This window comes from Thalassophryne amazonica, chromosome 8, assembly GCF_902500255.1.
Source record: "Thalassophryne amazonica chromosome 8, fThaAma1.1, whole genome shotgun sequence".
Taxonomy (NCBI): domain Eukaryota; kingdom Metazoa; phylum Chordata; class Actinopteri; order Batrachoidiformes; family Batrachoididae; genus Thalassophryne; species Thalassophryne amazonica.
The window spans coordinates 7,890,256-7,913,728 of NC_047110.1; the positions used below are offsets into that span (position 1 = coordinate 7,890,256).

Consider the following 23,473-nt stretch of genomic DNA (forward strand, 5'->3'; position numbering starts at 1 on the left):
ATGATTTCAGGCATTTTATGCACCTTTTATAGGACAGTGATGGAAGTGCAGTGGTAACGTTTCTGTCTGGCAATCAGAGCTTTTGTAAATTGCAGGTTCGAATCACGTGGGTGGCATGTGTATTCTTTTATTTTTTTCTCAGCAGCTGCGTGATGTAGTTCCACATGCTCCAGCTTTTCACACTATTTTCCCCACTGCAATGGTTTTTTTGCCGTGATTCACCCTGATCAAGCATCTTTCTGATGCTTGATTCTGCTTTTTTCTTTTCTCTCTGTTTGAGGTGCGGCTCCATCCAGAGATGGGTGTGGTATCTGTTCCGGAAACCGTCCTGTGCACCGGGAACATTTCCCATATGTTCGTTTTGTGAATTGTTTTGTAATTTGTGTCTGTAACATGGCAGCCACAGAGGGTCACCCCTTTGAGTCTGGTCTGCTTGAGGTTTCTTCGTCAGAGGGAGTTTTTCCTTACCACTGTTGCTCTGGGGTTGGTAAGGTTAGATCTTACTTGTGTGAAGCACCTTGAGAGAACCTTGTTGTGATTTGGCGCTATATAAATGAAAATAAATTGAAATTGAATTCCTACTTATTCGTGCTATGTGTGAAGGAGCCCTAACATTGACATTGATGGGTACAGCCTGGAAGTTGTGGAGCACTTCACATACCTTGGGTCAACCATCTCTAATTCACTCTCCATTGATGCAGAGATGAACAGCAGGATCCCAAAGGCAGCAGCTGTTATAGCAAGACTAAGCCACAGAGTCTGGAACAACTCCAAGCTCACTGAGAAGCCAAAACTGCACGTTTAACAGATCTGTGTGCTCAGCACACCCCTGTATGGTGGCGAGGCATGGACCACCTATGCCAGACATGAGAAAAAGCTCAACAACAGCCATCTGAGGTGCTGTAGACTAATTCTGCACATTGGATGGCAGGACAAGGTGCCCAACACAGAGGTCTTGAAATGCACCAACATGAGCAGCGTGTTCACAATTCTTGGTGAAAGGTACCTTTGTTGGCTTTGCCACATTAGGAGAATGGATCTGAGCCGTATTCCTAAAGAGCTACTGTACGGTGAGCTGGTAGAGGGCACTTGTTTGGCTGGTTGACCACGCCTGTGCTTCAAGGATGTCTGCAAGAAGGACATCAAAATGTGCAGTATCAATGTCAACATGTGGGAGCAGTGTGCAGACGACCGTGCAGCCTGGCGTCTTGCTATCAGAACAGGTGCACAGAGGGCTGAGCAGGAGAGGAACTTGTCGAGAAGACTGTCTTCTCGACAAGAGTAGAAGCTTCTGTGATATGAAGCGAAACGTCCTCGCGTCAAGCAACCCAGTCCAGTCGAAGATTCAAGCTTCTCTACTTTGTAGGTAAGTTATGTGATTGATGACACACATTTCCTTTAAGTTACTCATAAGTCGAAATACATCCATTGATGCTTTCCATTGATTGCCTCAAACCCGTAGCCCTCATGCAAACAGAAAAACATTCCCTGTTAGTTTGATTACAAGGAAACCATCACTTGCACCTACAGTAGGCCACAGGTCCTCATCCAATGGAGACGTCTGCACACAGGTGCAGTGGTACCACCTCAAACACAGGTCACAGCCAACCTGGGCAAACACGGACATGCACTGTTACTTTATCCATCTATTATATGGAATCCTTCTTGTTTAGTACCTCAGAAATATATTTACTTATTTTTTTAGAAAAAACAAAGCTGAATTATTATTATTATACATTTATCTACAGATTAGAGTTTGTGCACCACAACTTAAATTATTTTTATGAGGTGATAACTTTTTCAGCAGCAGTCTCACTTATCCAGTCCCTCTAACTGCACATCAGACTCCTGTAGAGTCACTGTGGGAGGCTTTGGGCACAAATCTAAAAATGAACATTTTTACTTGTTCAGGGACCAAATCCATTTTTTTTCTTTGATGTTGTGAGCCACATTTTGCACATACATAATGTAAGAACTTACCCATTGTGCTCCATCATGGTTGTCCATCAGATCATCTGTTAATACAGATGGTGTTCAACACACACTGTTGTACTATGTGCAGATTAATGCAGTTTGCATTGCAGAGTGCTCATTAAATGCTTTAATATTTCTGAGGCAACATGCAAAAAAGAAAACGTCATAGATTCTGTGACGAGTGAAGCGTCCGTGTCCAGGCATCAGTTGACCTCTGCCGTCTTTGACATGTCTGGATTTATTCCCCCTCCCTGTAAAATTTTCTCTGGAAGCTGAAGACAAATGTGATTTGTAGAATGACATGAAGACAACATAGTCAGTGACCCGCCCCCATTGGTTAAATACTTTTCAAACACTTAAGTATTACATGTAGTGCTTGTATAATATCAGCACATTTAATACTCCATCAGCCCGTGTAATCGTTGTTATAAAATGCACCTCTCCAAAAAATATTGGTCCTTTCTTTGGTGGGACCCCCACCTCCCCCACACAAGTAAACCCACATAAATTTTGTCTTTTAAACAAAAACTAATACGTGTCTTTTCAGTTTAAAAAAGTAAAGACTTACATGTACACGCTGTCTTTAAAGCAGAATACAAACCAAGCCAGACGTAACTGTTCTGACCCGTATCATGCCGTGCCGTACCGACCCGAATCGCTCAGTGGAAACCTGGCTAAATTGTTAAGGTGTGACAGCTGCATAACCTGTTAGACGTATGCCAGCGTATTTAATACGTCAGCATACGCTGGCTAACTCATCAAGGTGTGACAAGCCCTTAGACCAGGGGTGGGCAACGAGGGCCAAGACACTGCAGGTTTTCCTTGCAACCAATCACCTCAGCAGGTGATTTCATTAATGTTCAGGTGTTTCAGCAGGTGATTTCATTGACAACCAGGTGGTTATGTTCAAGGGAGAAGCTCATCAGCAACCCACCTGCTGTGGTGATTCGTTGCAAGGAAAACCTGCAGTGTCTCGGCCCTCGTTGCCCACCCCTGCCTTAGACCATACAGACTTTACATCATTCAGGGCGGAGTCCCAGATGTTTTGATGACCAGTACGAGCTCCTCCTCCTGTCTTTTTATTGTCTGGTTGCAGGTGTTACTCCTATGTTGGCCGCCGTGGTTACTCCCAGACAGTGTCTCTGGACAGACAGGGCTGCTTGTACCACAGCACCGTCCAGCACGAGCTGCTGCACGCCCTCGGCTTCAACCACGAGCAGTGCCGATCTGACAGGGACCAGCACATCCGCATCTTGTGGGACAACATCTCAAAAGGTCATGACACACATGAACATTAGACACAGTGGAAAACTAACTTCACCTTAAATCATGAAGCCTTAAACCAAAACAACCATAAAGACACCAGAAAAAATTTGAGCTCTTAGAGGCGCCGGAGAACTCTGTCACAGCAGCATTCCTGAATTCTGATATTTTTACAGTCTCCAGCTGCAGACCCGCTGTGATTTTTTTGGGAGGAAGAAAAGCTGAAAACAGTGTTCTTGCACTTCGTGTCCCACACTGACCAGTGCAAACATTCACTTATTCAGAAACACTGCTGGTGCTGCCCTACTTTATTTACATTTGGATCCAGAACTTCAAAGCTAGCCATTAGCATTAGCTAAGAAACATCAAGGGCCCTATCTTGATGATATTCAATGCACAATCCAGTGCATAGCATGAGCGCCACAACACAGGTGTGAGGTATGGAAATGAGTTTAGTATGCACACGACAGTGTGGGTGTGAGGCGTGGAAATGTGTTCTGTGTCATTTGGTAGCTGTGCTTGATGCTTGTTGCATCGAGCGTAAGACGCGGCCCTCGAATGTCATACATCTGACTTTAACACTTTGCTTTTCTAACATCTGGTTATGACATTTGCCCATTTGTTGTACAGTGTGCAAATTTTGACAGCATGTTGCTTTTCGTTCATTTTCAGCATTCAGTTTCAACAAACTGGGACTTTTGATACAGCAGGCAGCTTTGTGCACATCTGTGGCACAGCAGACCACACACAATAAATGAAGGTCCATCCATCCATCCATTTTCTTCCGCTTTATCTGGAGTCGGGTCGCGGGGGCAGCAGCTCAAGCAAAGCCGCCCAGACCTCCCGATCCACACACACCTCCCCCAGCTCCTCTGGGGGAACCCTAAGGCGTGTGAACACACTGACAGGTGTCAACAGTGCAAACAATGTTTTTGATAACTGACATCCAAAGATGGCAACAAGAGAACCAAAGATCCAAAATAACAGAGGATCAAAAATGTCTTTGTTTGCATAAAACAGTAATTTAATGGGCACACACAGCAGATTGTCCCCTGGTGTGCATGTTGCTTGTGTGCACATGAGGAATCAAATCTTCTAAATGTGTTTTTAACAAGAATTTAAACTGTTGTCGTATAAAAGAGATACAGTATGATTAAAAGAACCAAACAAAATGATGCTCTTGCTGAACTAAACAGCAACTATTAAATCTAAATCTAAGGGCCACCTGCTTTCACAATTCTGATGCCTTTAATTTTTTTAAAAAAGATGGGTTGAAAAGAGCCGGAAGACGATTGTTATGTGCATAACATCCTGGTGAAAGGTCTGTGCATTTTTTGTTTTGATTTTATTTGTTTATTTATCTCCTTTTTTAATATATTGCAGGTTGGGAATATGCCTTTGACAAGATTAACACTCTGAACCAGAACACCAATTAAGACTACAACTCAGTCATGCAGTACCACAGGTTTGGGACACTTCCTGCACCTCAGTCTGAGATTGTTCTTGCTGTTGCCTCCAGGAAAATCTTTGGTTTATTTTAGAATGTATATCTTCACACCTTAAACTTATTGCTCCTTTTGTTGCTCCTGCATGTCTTTAGTTTCATAAGAAAACTGACAGAAAAATAAATGGTTATTTGTAAAAATGCTATAATAATAATAATAAAAAACATTTTTTTTTTTAAATTTTAAATTCAATTACAAGCACATAAAATGTGTACTTGACATAAATATTAATGGATTTACAGAGGACAGCACAGTGGCTTAGTGGTTAGTACTGTTGCCTCACAGCATGATGGGTCATGGGATCGATTCCCACCTGTGGCCTTTCTGTGTGGTGTTTGTGTGGGTTTCTTCGGGTGCTCTGGCTTCCTCCCACATCTAAAGACATGCAGGTTAGCTGGACTGGAAACTTTAAATTGGCCATAGATGTGCGTGTGTTTGTTTGTCTCTGTGTGGCCTGTGACAGACTGGCGTCCTGTCCACGGTGAACCCGCCTCACGTCCTGTGACTGCTGGGATAGACTCCAGCCTATCTAGCTTGACTCAAGCTAAAATAAGAGAATCACGACATTTCTCTTGAGACACATCAGGGGAACATTTCCAAGAGTTGAAATTACAAATTAGTTTTTAAAAGTAACCCTTAGAGTTAGGGTTTGTTTTTATTATTTCACAATGTGAAAAGATTTTTGCTTTGGACAAAGTAGTTGGACAAATTCATACAAATTAGTTCATTTTCATTTATTACTGAACATAGCGCTATGTTTCAATTTCAAGTCATTTTCAGTTATATATCGCCAAATCACAACAAAGTATATTTAATTCTGTATATAAAAATAGAGGATTGTCAACAGTTCTGACCAGGACTGTATGGTGCATCCAGAAAGTATTCACGACACTTCACTTTTTCCGCATTTTATATTACAGCCTTATTTCAAAATCAATCAATCAATCAATCAATTTTATTTATATAGCGCCAAATCACAACAAACAGTTGCCCCAAGGCGCTTTATATTGTAAGGCAAGGCCATACAATAATTACAGAAAAACCCCAACAGTCAAAACGACCCCCTGTGAGCAAGCACTTGGCGACAGTGGGAAGGAAAAACTCCCTTTTAACAGGAAGAAACCTCCAGCAGAACCAGGCTCAGGGAGGGGCAGTCTTCTGCTGGGACTGGTTGGGGCTGAGGGAGAGAACCAAGAAAAAGACATGCTGTGGAGGGGAGCAGAGATCAATCACTAATGATTAAATGCAGAGTGGTGCATACAGAGCAAAAAGAGAAAGAAACACTCAGTGCATCATGGGAACCCCCCAGCAGTCTAAGTCTATAGCAGCATAACTAAGGGATGGTTCAGGGTCACCTGATCCAGCCCTAACTATAAGCTTTAGCAAAAAGGAAAGTTTTAAGCCTAATCTTAAAAGTAGAGAGGGTGTCTGTCTCCCTGATCTGAATTGGGAGCTGGTTCCACAGGAGAGGAGCCTGAAAGCTGAAGGCTCTGCCTTACAAACCCTAGGAACTACAAGTAAGCCTGCAGTCTGAGAGCGAAGCGCTCTATTGTGGTGATATGGTACTATGAGGTCCCTAAGATAAGATGGGACCTGATTATTCAAAACCTTATAAGAAGAAGAATTTTAAATTCTATTCTAGAATTAACAGGAAGCCAATGAAGAGAGGCCAATATGGGTGAGATATGCTCTCTCCTTCCAGTCCCTGTCAGTACTCTAGCTGTGAATGGTGGAAATTATTTCTTCTACACACAGTACCCCATAATTAAAGTAAGTCCCTTTGGCTGCTGCCTTGTTTTGTACTCGGGGTCGCCACAGCAAATCCAAGGTGGATTTGCATGTTGAAATGGCACAAATTTTACGCCGGATGCCCTTCCTGACGCAACTCCACATTACATGGAGAAATGTGGCAGGGGTGGGATTCGAACCGGGAACCTTCCGCACTGAAACCAAGTGCATTAACCACTTGGCCACCACCCCTACACACAATACCCCATAATGACAATGTGAAAAGGTTTGTTTTTTGTGAGAATTTTGCAAATTTATTAAAAATAATAAAAAAAAAACTAAACAAAACAAACTAAGAACCACATGTACATAAGTATTCACAGCCTTTGCCATGAAGCTCAGTATTGAACTCAGGTGCATTCTGTTTCCACTGATCATCCCTGAGATGTTTCTACAGCTTAATTGGAGTCCACCTGGAGTAAATTCAGTTGCTTGTACATGATTTGGAAAGAGACACACCTGTCTACATATAAGGTCCCACAGTTGACAGTCAGAGCACAAACCAAGCATAAAGTCAAAGGAATTGTCTGTAGACCTCAGAGACAGGATTGTCTGGAAGCACAAAGGAAGGTACAGAATCATTTCTGCTGCTTTGAAGGTCCCAATGATCACAGTGGCCTCCATCATCTGTAAATGGAAGAAGTTCGGATCCACGAGGACTCTTCCTGGCGCTGGCCACCCGTCTAAACTGCTTGAAGGGCAAAGAAGAAGGGCCTTAGTCAGGGAGGTGACCAAGAACCCGATTGTCACTCTGTCAGAGTTCCAGCATTCCTCTGTGGAGAGAGGAGAACCTTCCAGAAGGACTACAATCTCTGCAGCAATCCACCAATCAGGCCTGTATGGTAGAGTGGCCACACAGAAGCCACTCCTTAGTAAAAGGCACATGGCAGCCCACCTGGAGTTTGACAAAAGGCACCTGAAGGACTCTCAGACCATGAGAAACAAAATTCTCTGGTCTGATGAGACCAATATTGAAAGAGTAAATGCCAGGTGTGATATTTGGAGGAAACCAGGCACCATCCCTACAGTGAAGCATGGTGGTGGCCGCATTATGCTGTGGGAATGTTTTTCAGCAGCAGGAACTGGGAGACTAGTCAGGATCGAGAGAAAGATGAATGTAGCAATGTACAGAGACATCCTGGATGAAAACCTGCAACAAAGTATTGAGCAAAGGGTGTGAATACTTACGTATATGAGATTTCTTAGTTTTTTGTTTTAATAAATTTGCAAAGATTAAAACAACAACAAAAAAACCTTTTCACATTGTCATTTCTGGATGCAATGTTTGCATCACCTAAAAAGAGGTGTTTCCAAAATGTTTGTCTGTGAAGCTAATTTAGAAATTGTATTGTTATTTGTATGAGGAGATGAAGGTCAAGTGGTTGAAGCGATGGGCTTGTGACCAGAGGAACATCAGTTCAAGCCCCTGTCAGGCTGGAAAATTACTTTGGGCCCTTGGGCAAGATACTTTATTTCCAAGTTGCTCCTGGTGTTGATTGCCTTACGTGTGTGTGATATACATGCATTAGGGTTAGGGTTGCTACTTAAAGTTACAATTGTATGCAAATGTTTGGGCACCCCTGATAATTTTCATGATTTTCCTTTATAAATCATTGGTTGTCTGGATCAGAAATTTCAGTTAAATATTTCATATAGCAGACAAACACAGTGATATTTGAAAAGTGAAATGAAGTTTATAGGATTTACAGAAATTGTGCAATAATTCTTGAAACCAAATTAGGCAGGTGCATAAATTTGGGCACCCCAACAGAAAAAATACATCAATATTTAGTAGATCCTCCTTTTGCAGAAGTAACAGCCTCAAAACGCTTCCTATAGCTTCCAATGAGAGTCTGGATTCTGGTTGAAGGTATTTTGGACCATTCTTCTTTACAAAACATCTCAGGTTTGTTGGTTTCCGAGCATGAACAGCCCACTTAAAATCACACCACAGATTTTCAATAATATTCACGTCTGGGGACTGAGATGGCCATTCCAGAACATTGTACTTGTTCCTCTGCATGAGTGCCTTAGTAGATTTTGAGCAGTGTTTAGGGTCGTTATCTTGTTGAAAGATCCTGCCCCGGCGCAACTTCAACTTTGTCACTGATTCATGAAGATTGTTCTCAAGAATCTGCTGATATCGACTGGAATTCATGTGACCCTCAACTTTAACAAGATTCCCAGTACCTGCACTGGCCACACAGCCCCACATCATGATGGAACAACCTCCAAATTTTACTGTAGGTAGCAAGTGTTTTTCTTGGAATGCTGTGTTCTTTTTCAGCCATACATACCGCCCCTTGTTATATCCAAATAACTCAATTTTAGTTTCATCAGTCCACAGCACCTTATTCCAAAATGAAGCTGGCTTATCTAAATGTGCTTTAGCATACCTCAAACAACTCTGTTTGTGGCGTGTACGCAGAAAAGGCTTCCTCTGCATTACAGCATCTCCTTGTGCAAAGTTTGCTGTATAGTTGAACGATGCACAGAGACATTATCTGCAGCAAGATCATGTTGTAGGTCTTTGGAGCAGGTCTGTGGGTTGAATATGACTGTTCTCACCATCCTTCGCCTTAGCTTATCTGAGATTTTTCTTGGCCTGCCACTTGGGGCCTTAACTAGTACTGAGCCTGTGGTCTTCCATTTCCTCACCGTGTTCCTCACAGTGGAAACTGACAGCTGAAATCTCTGAGATAGTTTTTTTCTATCCTTCCCCTAAACCATGAAGTTGAACAATCTTTGTTTTAAGGTTATTTGAGAGTTGTTTAGAGGCTCCCATGTTGCCACTCATTAGAAGAGATGCAAAGAGGAGAAACATTTGCAAATGGCCACCTTAAATACCCTTTCTCATGATTGGATTTGCCTGTGTAAGGAGGTCAAGGGTCAGTGAGCTTACCAAACCAATTTTGTGTTCCAATAATTAGTGCTACATGTATTCAAATCAATAAAATGACAAGGGTGCCCCAATTTACACACCTGCCCAATTTTGTTTAAATACTTATTGCACACTTTCTGTAAATACTAGAAACTTCATTTCATTTCTCAAATGTCAGTGTGTTTGTCTGCTATATGATATATTTAACTGAAATTTCTGGTCCAGACAACCAATGATTTATAAAGGAAAATCATGAATATCATCAGGGATGCCCCAATTTTTGCATACAACTGTATTTGCCAGACTTCCATGAGAGATAGAAAGACTCTCTTTTTATTTTTGATTGTTCCAGATATGCCTTCTCTGGGAATGGTCAGTCCACTATGGTGCCTATTCCCAATGCTAATGTTGAATTTGGCACAGCAAAGCAAATGAGCCAGAACGACATCACCAGGCTGAACAGGCTCTACCGGTGCTGAACAGCAGGTAGCAAACAGCACAATCTGTTCCTGTTGGCTAAATCACATTTTTAATCTCACAGGTGCTCACGGTGCCTTTAACATGTTGGTGTTTTTTTTTTTTATAGGTATAAATTCTGCTCTCATAAGAGACTTTCCAGACGTCATTAGACATTGTCTCCATTCATCTTCTCACGATTAAAAACAGCATGTTGTACTGAGAACACTGTGAAATAAAGACAAGAACATTCAATGATTGTTTGTGGGTTTGGTGATGTTTGCACATCATTCCACATATCTGGGTTTTACAGGCTGAAGATAGTGGGCCCTATCTTGACAACAGACAAGGCCCAGATACACAAGGTGCAGGTGGAATTACAGCTGTCAACACAGAAGATAAGTACATATTAATAACGTGAATGCAGCAGCTAACGACAAAGGAGACACAGTGGTCTCCAAAAGTACTGGAACACTTGGTATTTCACACATTTTAATTTGTTTATGCCATTTCAAATACAAAAAACAAACAAACAAACAAAAAAACAACAACAAAAAAACAAAAACAAAAAATGAACATTTCTAAAATGATCTTATAAATCATATAAATTAATTAAAAATATAAAAGTCAAGATGATGGGTTGCATAAATAATGGAACACTTTGGTATAATACCTGGAAGTGATCAGTTTTATTGCATTTTCTTCAGACATGTCGGGATGGATACATGAACATTTCCAAGTCACTGAATATGTCTTGGACTTTATTTACATCAGTTATGAAGAAATACAAACAATATGGGACTCTATGGTAAATCTGTGTGGAGTAGACAGTTCTCAAAAACTGAGTGACTGTGCAATAAGGAGAAGAGTGAGGAAAGACACCCAGACAACCCAGAAGAAGTTATAGTCTTCTGTGGCTCTGATTGGAGAAATACACTAAAAAAAACTGACTCAATGAATTGGATTTCCATCTAATAAATATATGTAGTCCCAGCTACATTAAATTATCTTGCATGGATATGCTTTTTTGAGTTGGGGCTACATATATTTATTTGATGGAAATCTTACACATAATTGAATTGAGTTCATCCAATGAGTCATTTTTTGAGGCTTGCATCTCAGATCTACCTTCTGGAAAATTGTAGCTGAAATTTTAGTTCTTCTTTTTTAAGAAATGCCTCAAAATCAGTATGAGTGATGATAGGCGATTTTAGACTTCCAGTTTTAGGGGTGCTTAGCACATTTTTAAAATTTTTAAAATCTAGATGTCCAGAAATACAGTTTCCCATGATTTCAGAGTGAAAACATTGCTTGTAAAAGCTGCATTCATTGTCAGAATGATTTAAAAAAAAAAAAAAAAACGCATATTAGCAATGGATAACGGCAGTTTATATAACAAATAATTTAATCTCCTAATGTGGTGAGGGCAAATAGTAATTGCAACTTAGGAGCAGGTCTGAAATATTCAGAGGCTGAGTACAGTATATTATCCTTGTTTTTATATTAGTCTTATGAGCCTATAGTTATTGAAGATTTTTTTATTTCATCTTAACAGATTATTATGTCATAGTACTTAGTACAGAACACTCACCCTGGTATCACTTTTCAATTACATTTAGACAGTTTTAGGCATTACTTAGATTGTGTTTTAGTTTTGGCTATTCATTTATTTATTCCACAGACTGATGTCTCGATTTTTCTGGCAGCACACACATCCACGTCGTAAGTCATAAAAATACAGTAGTTGCAGTTGTTCTGATCAGTGAGGATTGGTGCCGTGTGCAGGAGGACCTGGTTTAACACAGCTACAGCAGCACTCCACTATAAGGCACATCTGTGTTCTCCATCCAGCACATAAATGGGTTCAGGATAAGAAATATATGAATATGAATTATTTATTGAATTAACAGCAAAGCATAGAAAGGACTTACAAGATCTAATGAAGTCCTTAAAAGAAAAAGAAAAATGTGTGACTTAAAAGTCAGAATTCATACCAAAACACCAGTAACACAAGTAAGACACCTCCACAGTCTGATACACATATTCAATTTACCCCGAGCTTCACTTTCCATCCTTTGCTGTTCTCAATGTCCATATCTACTATCACATAAGGTCTACAGAGTGCACAAACCTCACCTGAAGCTTTTTTGCTCTGATATCACTGCACTGCAGGCTTGGTTTAATTCTGAAATGCTTAGTTAAGGACCTTAATTAATTATTTAAGGTCAGATCTGTGTACATGGTATTTGATGTAGGAGGGGATTTGTTCATGGAAGCTACACAGATTGAAGGGCAGCACCATTTAGTAGCTGACAAGAGGATTTAGTTGAAAAAAAGGACAACACTGAATCAATCTCACATTTGACCACGCACAGCGCGCACTAATTTGTAGAGCAATATACTGTGTTTAGTGATAGCTAGGTGAGTAAAATAAGCACTTTTCAGAAAGTTGCACTTGGTCTTCATATTCAGAGACATAAACTGTGAATAAATACCTCACAAAAATCACTTGACAGCGCGGCCGGGTGAGGTTACCACCAGCGCTCACAGTACAGCGCCTCCGCTAAATTAGCGCCACCCGCAGCAGCACCACGCGACACAAACACGTCAAAGCAGACGCAGTTGCAGACGGAGAGAGAGAGATGAATGTAGGCGCGCTTCATGCTTCAAATTACTGTGTTCTTGTAATACATATTTTGGCATAATGATTGAAATAGGTTGTTAAAAAATAGTAGTATAAAAGTGTAGCGGCTTCTCTGAGAGTTCCTGACAGGCATGAAATATTAAACACTGGGAGGTCCAAGCTTTTCTGTTCTACCTGTAAAGTCCACGGAGAGTAAAATGACCCCAAGATCCCCCGGTGAGAGCTACTTCTGTTATGTAAACAAGGAAGTCTCAGAACACCTCAGGGGAGGGGCTGACTTGGCTAGCCACATTCTTGTGTTTGCATGAGATGCGCAGTCGGAATGACAGACTCATTCAAGGTGGAGGTGGGATTACATCAAGGATCAGCTCTGAGTCCTTTCTTGTTTGCAGTGGTGATGGACAGGTTGACAGATGAGATCAGACAGGAGTCCCCATGGACTATGATGTTTGCAGATGACATTGTGATCTGTAGTGAGAGTAGAGAGCAAGTTGAGTCTAGTCTGGAGAAGTGGAGATATGCTTTGGAGAGAAGGGGAATGAAAGTCAGTAGAAGCAAGACTGAGTACATGTGTGTGAATGAGAGGGAGCCCAGTGGAATAGTGCAGTTACAAGGAGTAGAAGTGGTGAAAGTAGATGAGTTTAAATATTTGAGGTCAACTGTTCAAAGTAATGGAGAGTGTGGTAGAGAGGTGAAGAACAGAGTGTAGGCAGGGTGGAGTGGGTGGAGAAAGGTGGCAGGAGTGATTTGTGACCGAAGAATATCAGCAAGAGTGAAGGGGAAAGTTTACAAAACAGTAGTGAGACCAGCTATGTTGTATGGTTTAGAGACGGTGGCACTAACAAAAAGACAGGAGGCAGAGCTGGAGGCGGCAGAGCTGAAGATGTTGAGATTCTCTTTGGGAGTGACAAGAATGGACAAGATTAGGAATGAACATATCAGAGGGACAGCTCAGGTGGGACGTTTTGGAGACAGTCAGAGAGGCGAGATTGAGATGGTTTGGACATGTGCAGAGGAGGGACCCAGGGTATATAGGGAGAAGGATGCTGAGGATGGATCCACCAGGCAGGAGGAGAAGAGGGAGGACAAAGAGGAGGTTTATGGATGTGCTGAGGGAGGACATGTAGGTGGTTGGTGTGACAGAGGAAGATACAGAGGACAGGGTGAGATGGAAACGATTGATCTGCTGTGGCGACCCCTAACGGGAAGAGCCGAAAGACAAAGAAGAAGAAGTGCCTGCTTAGCTGAAAGGGCTGCTGATTTGTGCTTAGGTGGATAAATAACTTTACCCTGGGGGAGACATGAAATTTTGTTTTCTGAATTGTATTGAAATGCGACAGGTATACTTGTGGCAAATGCAGAAAAGACCTTCCATGGCAGTGTGGGGACTGTTAGTCATTGTGAGTGACTGTAACCTGTACCTATTGTATATATTTTGGTTTTCTGGTGTGTTTTTTGGTACATTTTGGTACATTTCAATAAAATCCAGAAAACAAAGTTTTGTTTTGGTGTGCTTTTTGGTACATTTTGGTACATTTCAATACAATTCAGAAAACAAAAGTTTTCTTTTGGTGTGTTTTTTTGGTACATTTCAATACAATTCAGAAAACAAAGTTTTCTTTTGGTGTGCTTTTTGGTACATTTCAATACAATTCAGAAAACAAAGTTTTCTTTTGGTGTGTTTTTTAGTACATTTCAATACAATTCAGAAAACAAAAGTTTTCTTTTGGTGTGTTTTTTTAGTACATTTCAATACAATTCAGAAAACAAAAGTTTTCTTTTGGTGTGTTTTTTTAGTACATTTCAATACAATTCAGAAAACAAAAGTTTTCTTTTGGTGTGTTTTTTTGGTACATTTCAATACAATTCAGAAAACAAAAGTTTTCTTTTGGTGTGTTTTTTGGTACATTTCAATACAATTCAGAAAACAGTTTTCTTTTGGTGTGTTTTTTGGTACATTTTGGTACATTTCAATAAAATCCAGAAAACAAAGTTTTCTTGTGGTGTGTTTTTTAGTACATTTCAATACAATTCAGAAAACAAAAGTTTTCTTTAGGTGTGTTTTTTTGGTACATTTCAATACAATTCAGAAAACAAAGTTTTCTTTTGGTGTGTTTTTTGGTACATTTCAATACAATTCAGAAAACAAAGTTTTCTTTTGGTGTGTTTTTTGGTACATTTCAATACAATTCAGAAAACAAAAGTTTTCTTTTGGTGTGTTTTTTGGTACATTTCAGTACAATTCAGAAAACAGTTTTCTTTTGGTGTGTTTTTTGGTACATTTCAGTACAATTCAGAAAACAGTTTTCTTTTGGTGTGGTTTTTTTTGGTACATTTCAATACAATTCAGAAAACAAAGTTTTCTTTTGGTGTGTTTTTTGGTACATTTCAGTACAATTTAGAAAACAGTTTTCTTTTGGTGTGTTTTTTGGTACATTTCAATACAATTCAGAAAACAGTTTTCTTTTGGTGTGTTTTTTGGTACATTTCAGTACAATTCAGAAAACAGTTTTCTTTTGGTGTGTTTTTTGGTACATTTCAATACAATTCAGAAAACAGTTTTCTTTTGGTGTGTTTTTTGGTACATTTCAGTACAATTCAGAAAACAGTTTTCTTTTGGTGTGTTTTTTGGTACATTTCAGTACAATTCAGAAAACAGTTTTCTTTTGGGTTTTTTTTTTGGTACATTTCAATACAATTCAGAAAACAAAGTTTTCTTTTGGTGTGTTTTTTGGTACATTTCAGTACAATTCAGAAAACAAAGTTTTCTTTTGGTGTGCTTTTTGGTACATTTCAGTACAATTCAGAAAACAGTTTTCTTTTGGTGTGTTTTTTTGGTACATTTCAGTACAATTCAGAAAACAAAGTTTTCTTTTGGTGTGTTTTTTGGTACATTTCAGTACAATTCAGAAAACAAAGTTTTCTTTTGGTGTGCTTTTTGGTACATTTCAGTACAATTCAGAAAACAAAGTTTTCTTTTGGTGTGTTTTTTGGTACATTTCAGTACAATTCAGAAAACAAAGTTTTCTTTTGGTGTGTTTTTTGGTACATTTCAGTACAATTCAGAAAACAAAGTTTTCTTTTGGTGTGCTTTTTGGTACATTTCAGTACAATTCAGAAAACAAAGTTTTCTTTTGGTGTGTTTTTTGGTACATTTCAGTACAATTCAGAAAACAAAGTTTTCTTTTGGTGTGCTTTTTGGTACATTTCAGTACAATTCAGAAAACAGTTTTCTTTTGGTGTGTTTTTTTGGTACATTTCAGTACAATTCAGAAAACAAAGTTTTCTTTTGGTGTGTTTTTTGGTACATTTCAGTACAATTCAGAAAACAAAGTTTTCTTTTGGTGTGTTTTTTGGTACATTTCAGTACAATTCAGAAAACAGTTTTCTTTTGGTGTGTTTTTTGGTACATTTCAGTACAATTCAGAAAACAGTTTTCTTTTGGTGTGTTTTTTGGTACATTTCAATACAATTCAGAAAACAGTTTTCTTTTGGTGTGTTTTTTGGTACATTTCAATACAATTCAGAAAACAAAGGTTTCTTTTGGTGTGTTTTTTGGTACATTTCAGTACAATTCAGAAAACAGTTTTCTTTTGGTGTGTTTTTTGGTACATTTCAATACAATTCAGAAAACAAAGTTTTCTTTTGGTGTGTTTTTTGGTACATTTCAATACAATTCAGAAAACAAAGTTTTCTTTTGGTGTGTTTTTTGGTACATTTCAGTACAATTCAGAAAACAAAGTTTTCTTTTGGTGTGCTTTTTGGTACATTTCAGTACAATTCAGAAAACAAAGTTTTCTTTTGGTGTGTTTTTTGGTACATTTCAGTACAATTCAGAAAACAAAGTTTTCTTTTGGTGTGCTTTTTGGTACATTTCAGTACAATTCAGAAAACAGTTTTCTTTTGGTGTGTTTTTTTGGTACATTTCAGTACAATTCAGAAAACAAAGTTTTCTTTTGGTGTGTTTTTTGGTACATTTCAGTACAATTCAGAAAACAAAGTTTTCTTTTGGTGTGTTTTTTGGTACATTTCAGTACAATTCAGAAAACAGTTTTCTTTTGGTGTGTTTTTTGGTACATTTCAGTACAATTCAGAAAACAGTTTTCTTTTGGTGTGTTTTTTGGTACATTTCAATACAATTCAGAAAACAGTTTTCTTTTGGTGTGTTTTTTGGTACATTTCAATACAATTCAGAAAACAAAGGTTTCTTTTGGTGTGTTTTTTGGTACATTTCAGTACAATTCAGAAAACAGTTTTCTTTTGGTGTGTTTTTTGGTACATTTCAATACAATTCAGAAAACAAAGTTTTCTTTTGGTGTGTTTTTTGGTACATTTCAATACAATTCAGAAAACAAAGTTTTCTTTTGGTGTGTTTTTTGGTACATTTCAGTACAATTCAGAAAACAGTTTTCTTTTGGTGTGTTTTTTGGTACATTTCAGTACAATTCAGAAAAGAGTTTTCTTTTGGTGTGTTTTTTGGTACATTTCAATACAATTCAGAAAACAAAGTTTTCTTTTGGTGTGTTTTTTGGTACATTTCAATACAATTCAGAAAACAGTTTTCTTTTGGTGTGTTTTTTGGTACATTTCAGTACAATTCAGAAAACAGTTTTCTTTTGGTGTGTTTTTTGGTACATTTCAGTACAATTCAGAAAACAGTTTTCTTTTGGTGTGTTTTTTGGTACATTTCAGTACAATTCAGAAAACAGTTTTCTTTTGGTGTGTTTTTTGGTACATTTCAATACAATTCAGAAAACAAAGTTTTCTTTTGGTGTGTTTTTTGGTACATTTCAGTACAATTCAGAAAACAGTTTTCTTTTGGTGTGTTTTTTGGTACATTTCAGTACAATTCAGAAAACAGTTTTCTTTTGGTGTGTTTTTTGGTACATTTCAATACAATTCAGAAAACAGTTTTCTTTTGGTGTGTTTTTTGGTACATTTCAGTACAATTCAGAAAACAGTTTTCTTTTGGTGTGTTTTTTGGTACATTTCAGTACAATTCAGAAAAGAGTTTTCTTTTGGTGTGTTTTTTGGTACATTTCAATACAATTCAGAAAACAAAGTTTTCTTTTGGTGTGTTTTTTGGTACATTTCAGTACAATTCAGAAAAGAGTTTTCTTTTGGTGTGTTTTTTGGTACATTTCAATACAATTCAGAAAACAGTTTTCTTTTGGTGTGTTTTTTGGTACATTTCAGTACAATTCAGAAAACAGTTTTCTTTTGGTGTGTTTTTTGGTACATTTCAGTACAATTCAGAAAACAGTTTTCTTTTGGTGTGTTTTTTGGTACATTTCAGTACAATTCAGAAAACAGTTTTCTTTTGGTGTGTTTTTTGGTACATTTCAATACAATTCAGAAAACAAAGTTTTCTTTTGGTGTGTTTTTTGGTACATTTCAGTACAATTCAGAAAACAGTTTTCTTTTGGTGTGTTTTTTGGTACATTTCAGTACAATTCAGAAAACAGTTTTCTTTTGGTGTGTTTTTTGGTACATTTCAATACAATTCAGAAAACAGTTTTCTTTTGGTGTGTTTTTTGGTACATTTCAGTACAATTCAGAAAACAGTTTTCTTTTGGTGTGTTTTTTTGGTACATTTCAGTACAATTCAGAAAACAGTTTTCTTTTGGTGTGCTTTTTGGTACATTTCAGTACAATTCAGAAAACAAAGTTTTCTTTTGGTGTGTTTTTTGGTACATTTCAGTACAATTCAGAAAACAGTTTTCTTTTGGTGTGTTTTTTGGTACATTTCAATACAATTCAGAAAACAAAGTTTTCTTTTGGTGTGTTTTTTTTTTTTTGGTACATTTTAGTAAAATTCAGAAAACAAAGTTTTCTTTTGGTGTGCTTTTTGGTACATTTCAGTACAATTCAGAAAACAAAGTTTTCTTTTGGTGTGTTTTTTGGTACATTTCAGTACAATTCAGAAAACAGTTTTCTTTTGGTGTGTTTTTTGGTACATTTCAGTACAATTCAGAAAACAGTTTTCTTTTGGTGTGTTTTTTGGTACATTTCAGTACAATTCAGAAAACAGTTTTCTTTTGGTGTGTTTTTTGGTACATTTCAGTACAATTCAGAAAACAGTTTTCTTTTGGTGTGCTTTTTGGTACATTTCAGTACAATTCAGAAAACAAAGTTTTCTTTTGGTGTGTTTTTTGGTACATTTCAGTACAATTCAGAAAACAGTTTTCTTTTGGTGTGTTTTTTGGTACATTTCAATACAATTCAGAAAACAAAGTTTTCTTTTGGTGTGTTTTTTTTTTTTTTGGTACATTTTAGTAAAATTCAGAAAACAAAGTTTTCTTTTGGTGTGCTTTTTGGTACATTTCAGTACAATTCAGAAAACAAAGTTTTCTTTTGGTGTGTTTTTTGGTACATTTCAGTACAATTCAGAAAACAGTTTTCTTTTGGTGTGTTTTTTGGTACATTTCAATACAATTCAGAAAACAAAGTTTTCTTTTGGTGTGTTTTTTGGTACATTTCAGTACAATTCAGAAAACAGTTTTCTTTTGGTGTGTTTTTTGGTACATTTCAATAAAATCCAGAAAACAAAGTTTTCTTCTGGTGTGTTTTTTGGTACATTTCAGTACAATTCAGAAAGCAAAGTTTTCTTCTGGCGTGTTTTTTGGTACATTTCAGTACAATTCAGAAAACAGTTTTCTTTTGGTGTGTTTTTTTTTTTTGGTACATTTCAGTACAATTCAGAAAACAAAGTTTTCTTTTGGTGTGGTTTTTTTTTTTGTTGGTACATTTCAGTACAATTCAGAAAACAAAGTTTTCTTCTGGTGTGTTTTTTGGTACATTTCAGTACAATTCAGAAAACAGTTTTCTTTTGGTGTGTTTTTTTTTTGGTACATTTCAGTACAATTCAGAAAACAAAGTTTTCTTCTGGTGTGTTTTTTGGTACATTTCAGTACAATTCAGAAAACAGTTTTCTTTTGGTGTGTTTTTTGGTACATTTCAGTACAATTCAGAAAACAGTTTTCTTTTGGTGTGTTTTTTGGTACATTTCAGTACAATTCAGAAAACAGTTTTCTTTTGGTGTGTTTTTTGGTACATTTCAGTACAATTCAGAAAACAAAGTTTTCTTTTGGTGTGTTTTTTGGTACATTTCAGTACAATTCAGAAAACAGTTTTCTTTTGGTGTGTTTTTTGGTACATTTCAATACAATTCAGAAAACAAAGTTTTCTTTTGGTGTGTTTTTTGGTACATTTCAGTACAATTCAGAAAACAAAGTTTTCTTTTGGTGTGTTTTTTGGTACATTTCAGTACAATTCAGAAAACAAAGTTTTCTTTTGGTGTGTTTTTTGGTACATTTCAGTACAATTCAGAAAACAGTTTTCTTTTGGTGTGTTTTTTGGTACATTTCAATACAATTCAGAAAACAAAGTTTTCTTTTGGTGTGTTTTTTGGTACATTTCAGTACAATTCAGAAAACAAAGTTTTCTTTTGGTGTGTTTTTTGGTACATTTCAGTACAATTCAGAAAACAAAGTTTTCTTTTGGTGTGTTTTTTGGTACATTTCAATAAAATCCAGAAAACAAAGTTTTCTTCTGGTGTGTTTTTTGGTACATTTCAGTACAATTCAGAAAACAAAGTTTTCTTCTGGTGTGTTTTTTGGTACATTTCAGTACAATTCAGAAAACAGTTTTCTTTTGGTGTGTTTTTTTTTTTTTGGTACATTTCAGTACAATTCAGAAAACAAAGTTTTCTTTTGGTGTGTTTTTTTTTGGGTACATTTCAGTACAATTCAGAAAACAAAGTTTTCTTCTGGTGTGTTTTTTGGTACATTTCAGTACAATTCAGAAAACAAAGTTTTCTTTTGGTGTGTTTTTTTTTTTTTTTTTGGTACATTTCAGTACAATTCAGAAAACAGTTTTCTTTTGGTGTGTTTTTTTTTTTTTGGTACATTTCAGTACAATTCAGAAAACAAAGTTTTCTTCTGGTGTGTTTTTTGGTACATTTCAGTACAATTCAGAAAACAAAGTTTTCTTTTGGTGTGTTTTTTGGTACATTTCAGTAAAATTCAGAAAACAAAGTTTTCTTTTGGTGTGTTTTTTGGTACATTTCAGTACAATTCAGAAAACAAAGTTTTCTTTTGGTGTGCTTTTTGGTACATTTCAGTAAAATTCAGAAAACAAAGTTTTCTTTTGGTGTGTTTTTTGGTACATTTCAGTACAATTCAGAAAACAGTTTTCTTTTGGTGTGTTTTTTGGTACATTTCAATACAATTCAGAAAACAAAGTTTTCTTTTGGTGTGTTTTTTGGTACATTTCAGTACAATTCAGAAAACAGTTTTCTTTTGGTGTGTTTTTTGGTACATTTCAATAAAATCCAGAAAACAAAGTTTTCTTCTGGTGTGTTTTTTTGGTACATTTCAGTACAATTCAGAAAACAGTTTTCTTTTGGTGTGTTTTTTGGTACATTTCAGTACAATTCAGAAAACAGTTTTCTTTTGGTGTGGTTTTTTTTGGTACATTTCAGTACAATTCAGAAAACAGTTTTCTTTTGGTGTGGGTTTTTTTTTTGGTACATTTCAGTACAATTCAGAAAACAAAGTTTTCTTCTGGTGTGTTTTTTGGTACATTTCAGTACAATTCAGAAAACAGTTTTCTTTTGGTGTGTTTTTTGGTACATTTCAGTACAATTCAGAAAACAGTTTTCTTTTGGTGTGGTTTTTTTTTGGTACATTTCAGTACAATTCAGAAAACAGTTTTCTTTTGGTGTGTTTTTTTTTTTTGGTACATTTCAGTACAATTCAGAAAACAGTTTTCTTTTGGTGTGTTTTTTGGTACATTTCAGTACAATTCAGAAAACAGTTTTCTTTTGGTGTGTTTTTTGGTACATTTCAGTACAATTCAGAAAACAGTTTTCTTTTGGTGTGGTTTTTTTTTTTGGTACATTTCAGTACAATTCAGAAAACAAAGTTTTCTTTTGGTGTGTTTTTTGGTACATTTCAGTACAATTCAGAAAACAAAGTTTTCTTTTGGTGTGTTTTTTGGTACATTTCAGTACAATTCAGAAAACAGTTTTCTTTTGGTGTGTTTTTTGGTACATTTCAGTACAATTCAGAAAACAGTTTTCTTCTGGTGTGTTTTTTGGTACATTTCAGTACAATTCAGAAAACAGTTTTCTTTTGGTGTGTTTTTTTTTTTTGGTACATTTCAGTACAATTCAGAAAACAAAGTTTTCTTTTGGTGTGTTTTTTGGTACATTTCAGTACAATTCAGAAAACAAAGTTTTCTTTTGGTGTGTTTTTTGGTACATTTCAGTACAATTCAGAAAACAGTTTTCTTTTGGTGTGTTTTTTTTTTTGGTACATTTCAGTACAATTCAGAAAACAGTTTTCTTTTGGTGTGTTTTTTGGTACATTTCAGTACAATTCAGAAAACAGTTTTCTTTTGGTGTGTTTTTTGGTACATTTCAGTACAATTCAGAAAACAGTTTTCTTTTGGTGTGGTTTTTTTTTTGGTACATTTCAGTACAATTCAGAAAACAAAGTTTTCTTCTGGTGTGTTTTTTGGTACATTTCAGTACAATTCAGAAAACAGTTTTCTTTTGGTGTGTTTTTTTTTTGTACATTTCAGTACAATTCAGAAAACAAAGTTTTCTTTTGGTGTGTTTTTTGGTACATTTCAGTAAAATTCAGAAAACAAAGTTTTCTTTTGGTGTGTTTTTTGGTACATTTCAGTACAATTCAGAAAACAAAGTTTTCTTTTGGTGTGTTTTTTGGTACATTTCAGTAAAATTCAGAAAACAAAGTTTTCTTTTGGTGTGTTTTTTGGTACATTTCAGTACAATTCAGAAAACAAAGTTTTCTTTTGGTGTGTTTTTTGGTACATTTCAGTACAATTCAGAAAACAGTTTTCTTTTGGTGTGTTTTTTTTTTGGTACATTTCAGTACAATTCAGAAAACAAAGTTTTCTTTTGGTGTGTTTTTTGGTACATTTCAATACAATTCAGAAAGCAAAATTTCATCTCTCCCCCCTCGGTAAAGTTATTTATCCACCTAAGCACAAATCAGCAGCCCTTTCAGACATTAAATATGCAAACACAAGAATGTGGCTGGCCAAGTCAGCCCCTCCCCTGAGGTGTCCTGAGACTTCCTTGTTTACATAACAGAAGCAGCTCTCCACGGGGGATCTTGGTCATTTGACCAGTCCATGGTCTTCCAAGTGTTAAAAAGGAGACAGGATGAATGTGGACCGTTCCAGCACAGCGTCAGCGTGGCTCCTTTTATTGCGCGTTCCAGTGTGCACGCACATACACACAAAAACGGGAGCCCGTCGCTTTTCACCTCCCACCTACGGCAACACAAAAGTGCCAACATTAACCCTGTGCAGGTTCACAGTAAATAAAGAAAATAAATAAAGATAAAGCAAAGACATCAGAAAGTCTGTTACACACGTCCCCCCCCCAACATGAAACGTCCTCGTTTCTGGTGCCAACGTAAACAAAGCACATATATCATAACAAACAACATCAACAAATATATATATATATATATATATATATATATATATATATATATATATATATATATATATATACAGTGTTGCCACAGTTACTTTGAAAAAGTAATCCAATTACTGATTACTGATTACTCCTTGAAAAAGTAACTTAGTTACTTTACTGATTACTCAGTTGGAAAAGTAACTAAGTTAGATTACTAGTTACTTTTTTAGTTACTTTCCCCAGCTGCTGACAACAACCCTCTGCCATCTCAACATGACAATAATACTTGTTTTGCCAAAACTCACTTTATAGTCATGCTTTCTTGACTTCAATGAAAATAAATACTTATTTTATAAAAAGTAAAATAAAGACCTCTTTCTTGACCTCATATTTAACTGTTGACATCACTGTAACAGTAAAACTTGAAATTTCTAACCTACATTGTTTATAAATGTAACTATTAAATTTTTTCTAACATTTAAATTCTCTCTAAACATTTTACTTGTTGA

At 36.6% G+C, this 23,473-nt stretch overlaps 1 protein-coding gene across 1 annotated transcript in view; it reads left to right on the forward strand.

Annotated features, from left to right (window-relative positions):
- The window catches only part of LOC117515234 (high choriolytic enzyme 1-like), a 36,313-nt gene extending 26,537 nt beyond the window's left edge, over positions 1 to 9,776 (forward strand). The window contains exons 5-7 of the mRNA XM_034175716.1: positions 3,071 to 3,249; positions 4,621 to 4,702; positions 9,764 to 9,776. Of these exons, the coding sequence (XP_034031607.1) occupies positions 3,071 to 3,249; positions 4,621 to 4,673 (232 nt within the window). The 3' untranslated portion in view covers positions 4,674 to 4,702; positions 9,764 to 9,776. The remainder of the gene's footprint in view (positions 1 to 3,070; positions 3,250 to 4,620; positions 4,703 to 9,763) is intronic.
- The last annotated feature ends 13,697 nt before the right edge of the window (positions 9,777 to 23,473 follow it).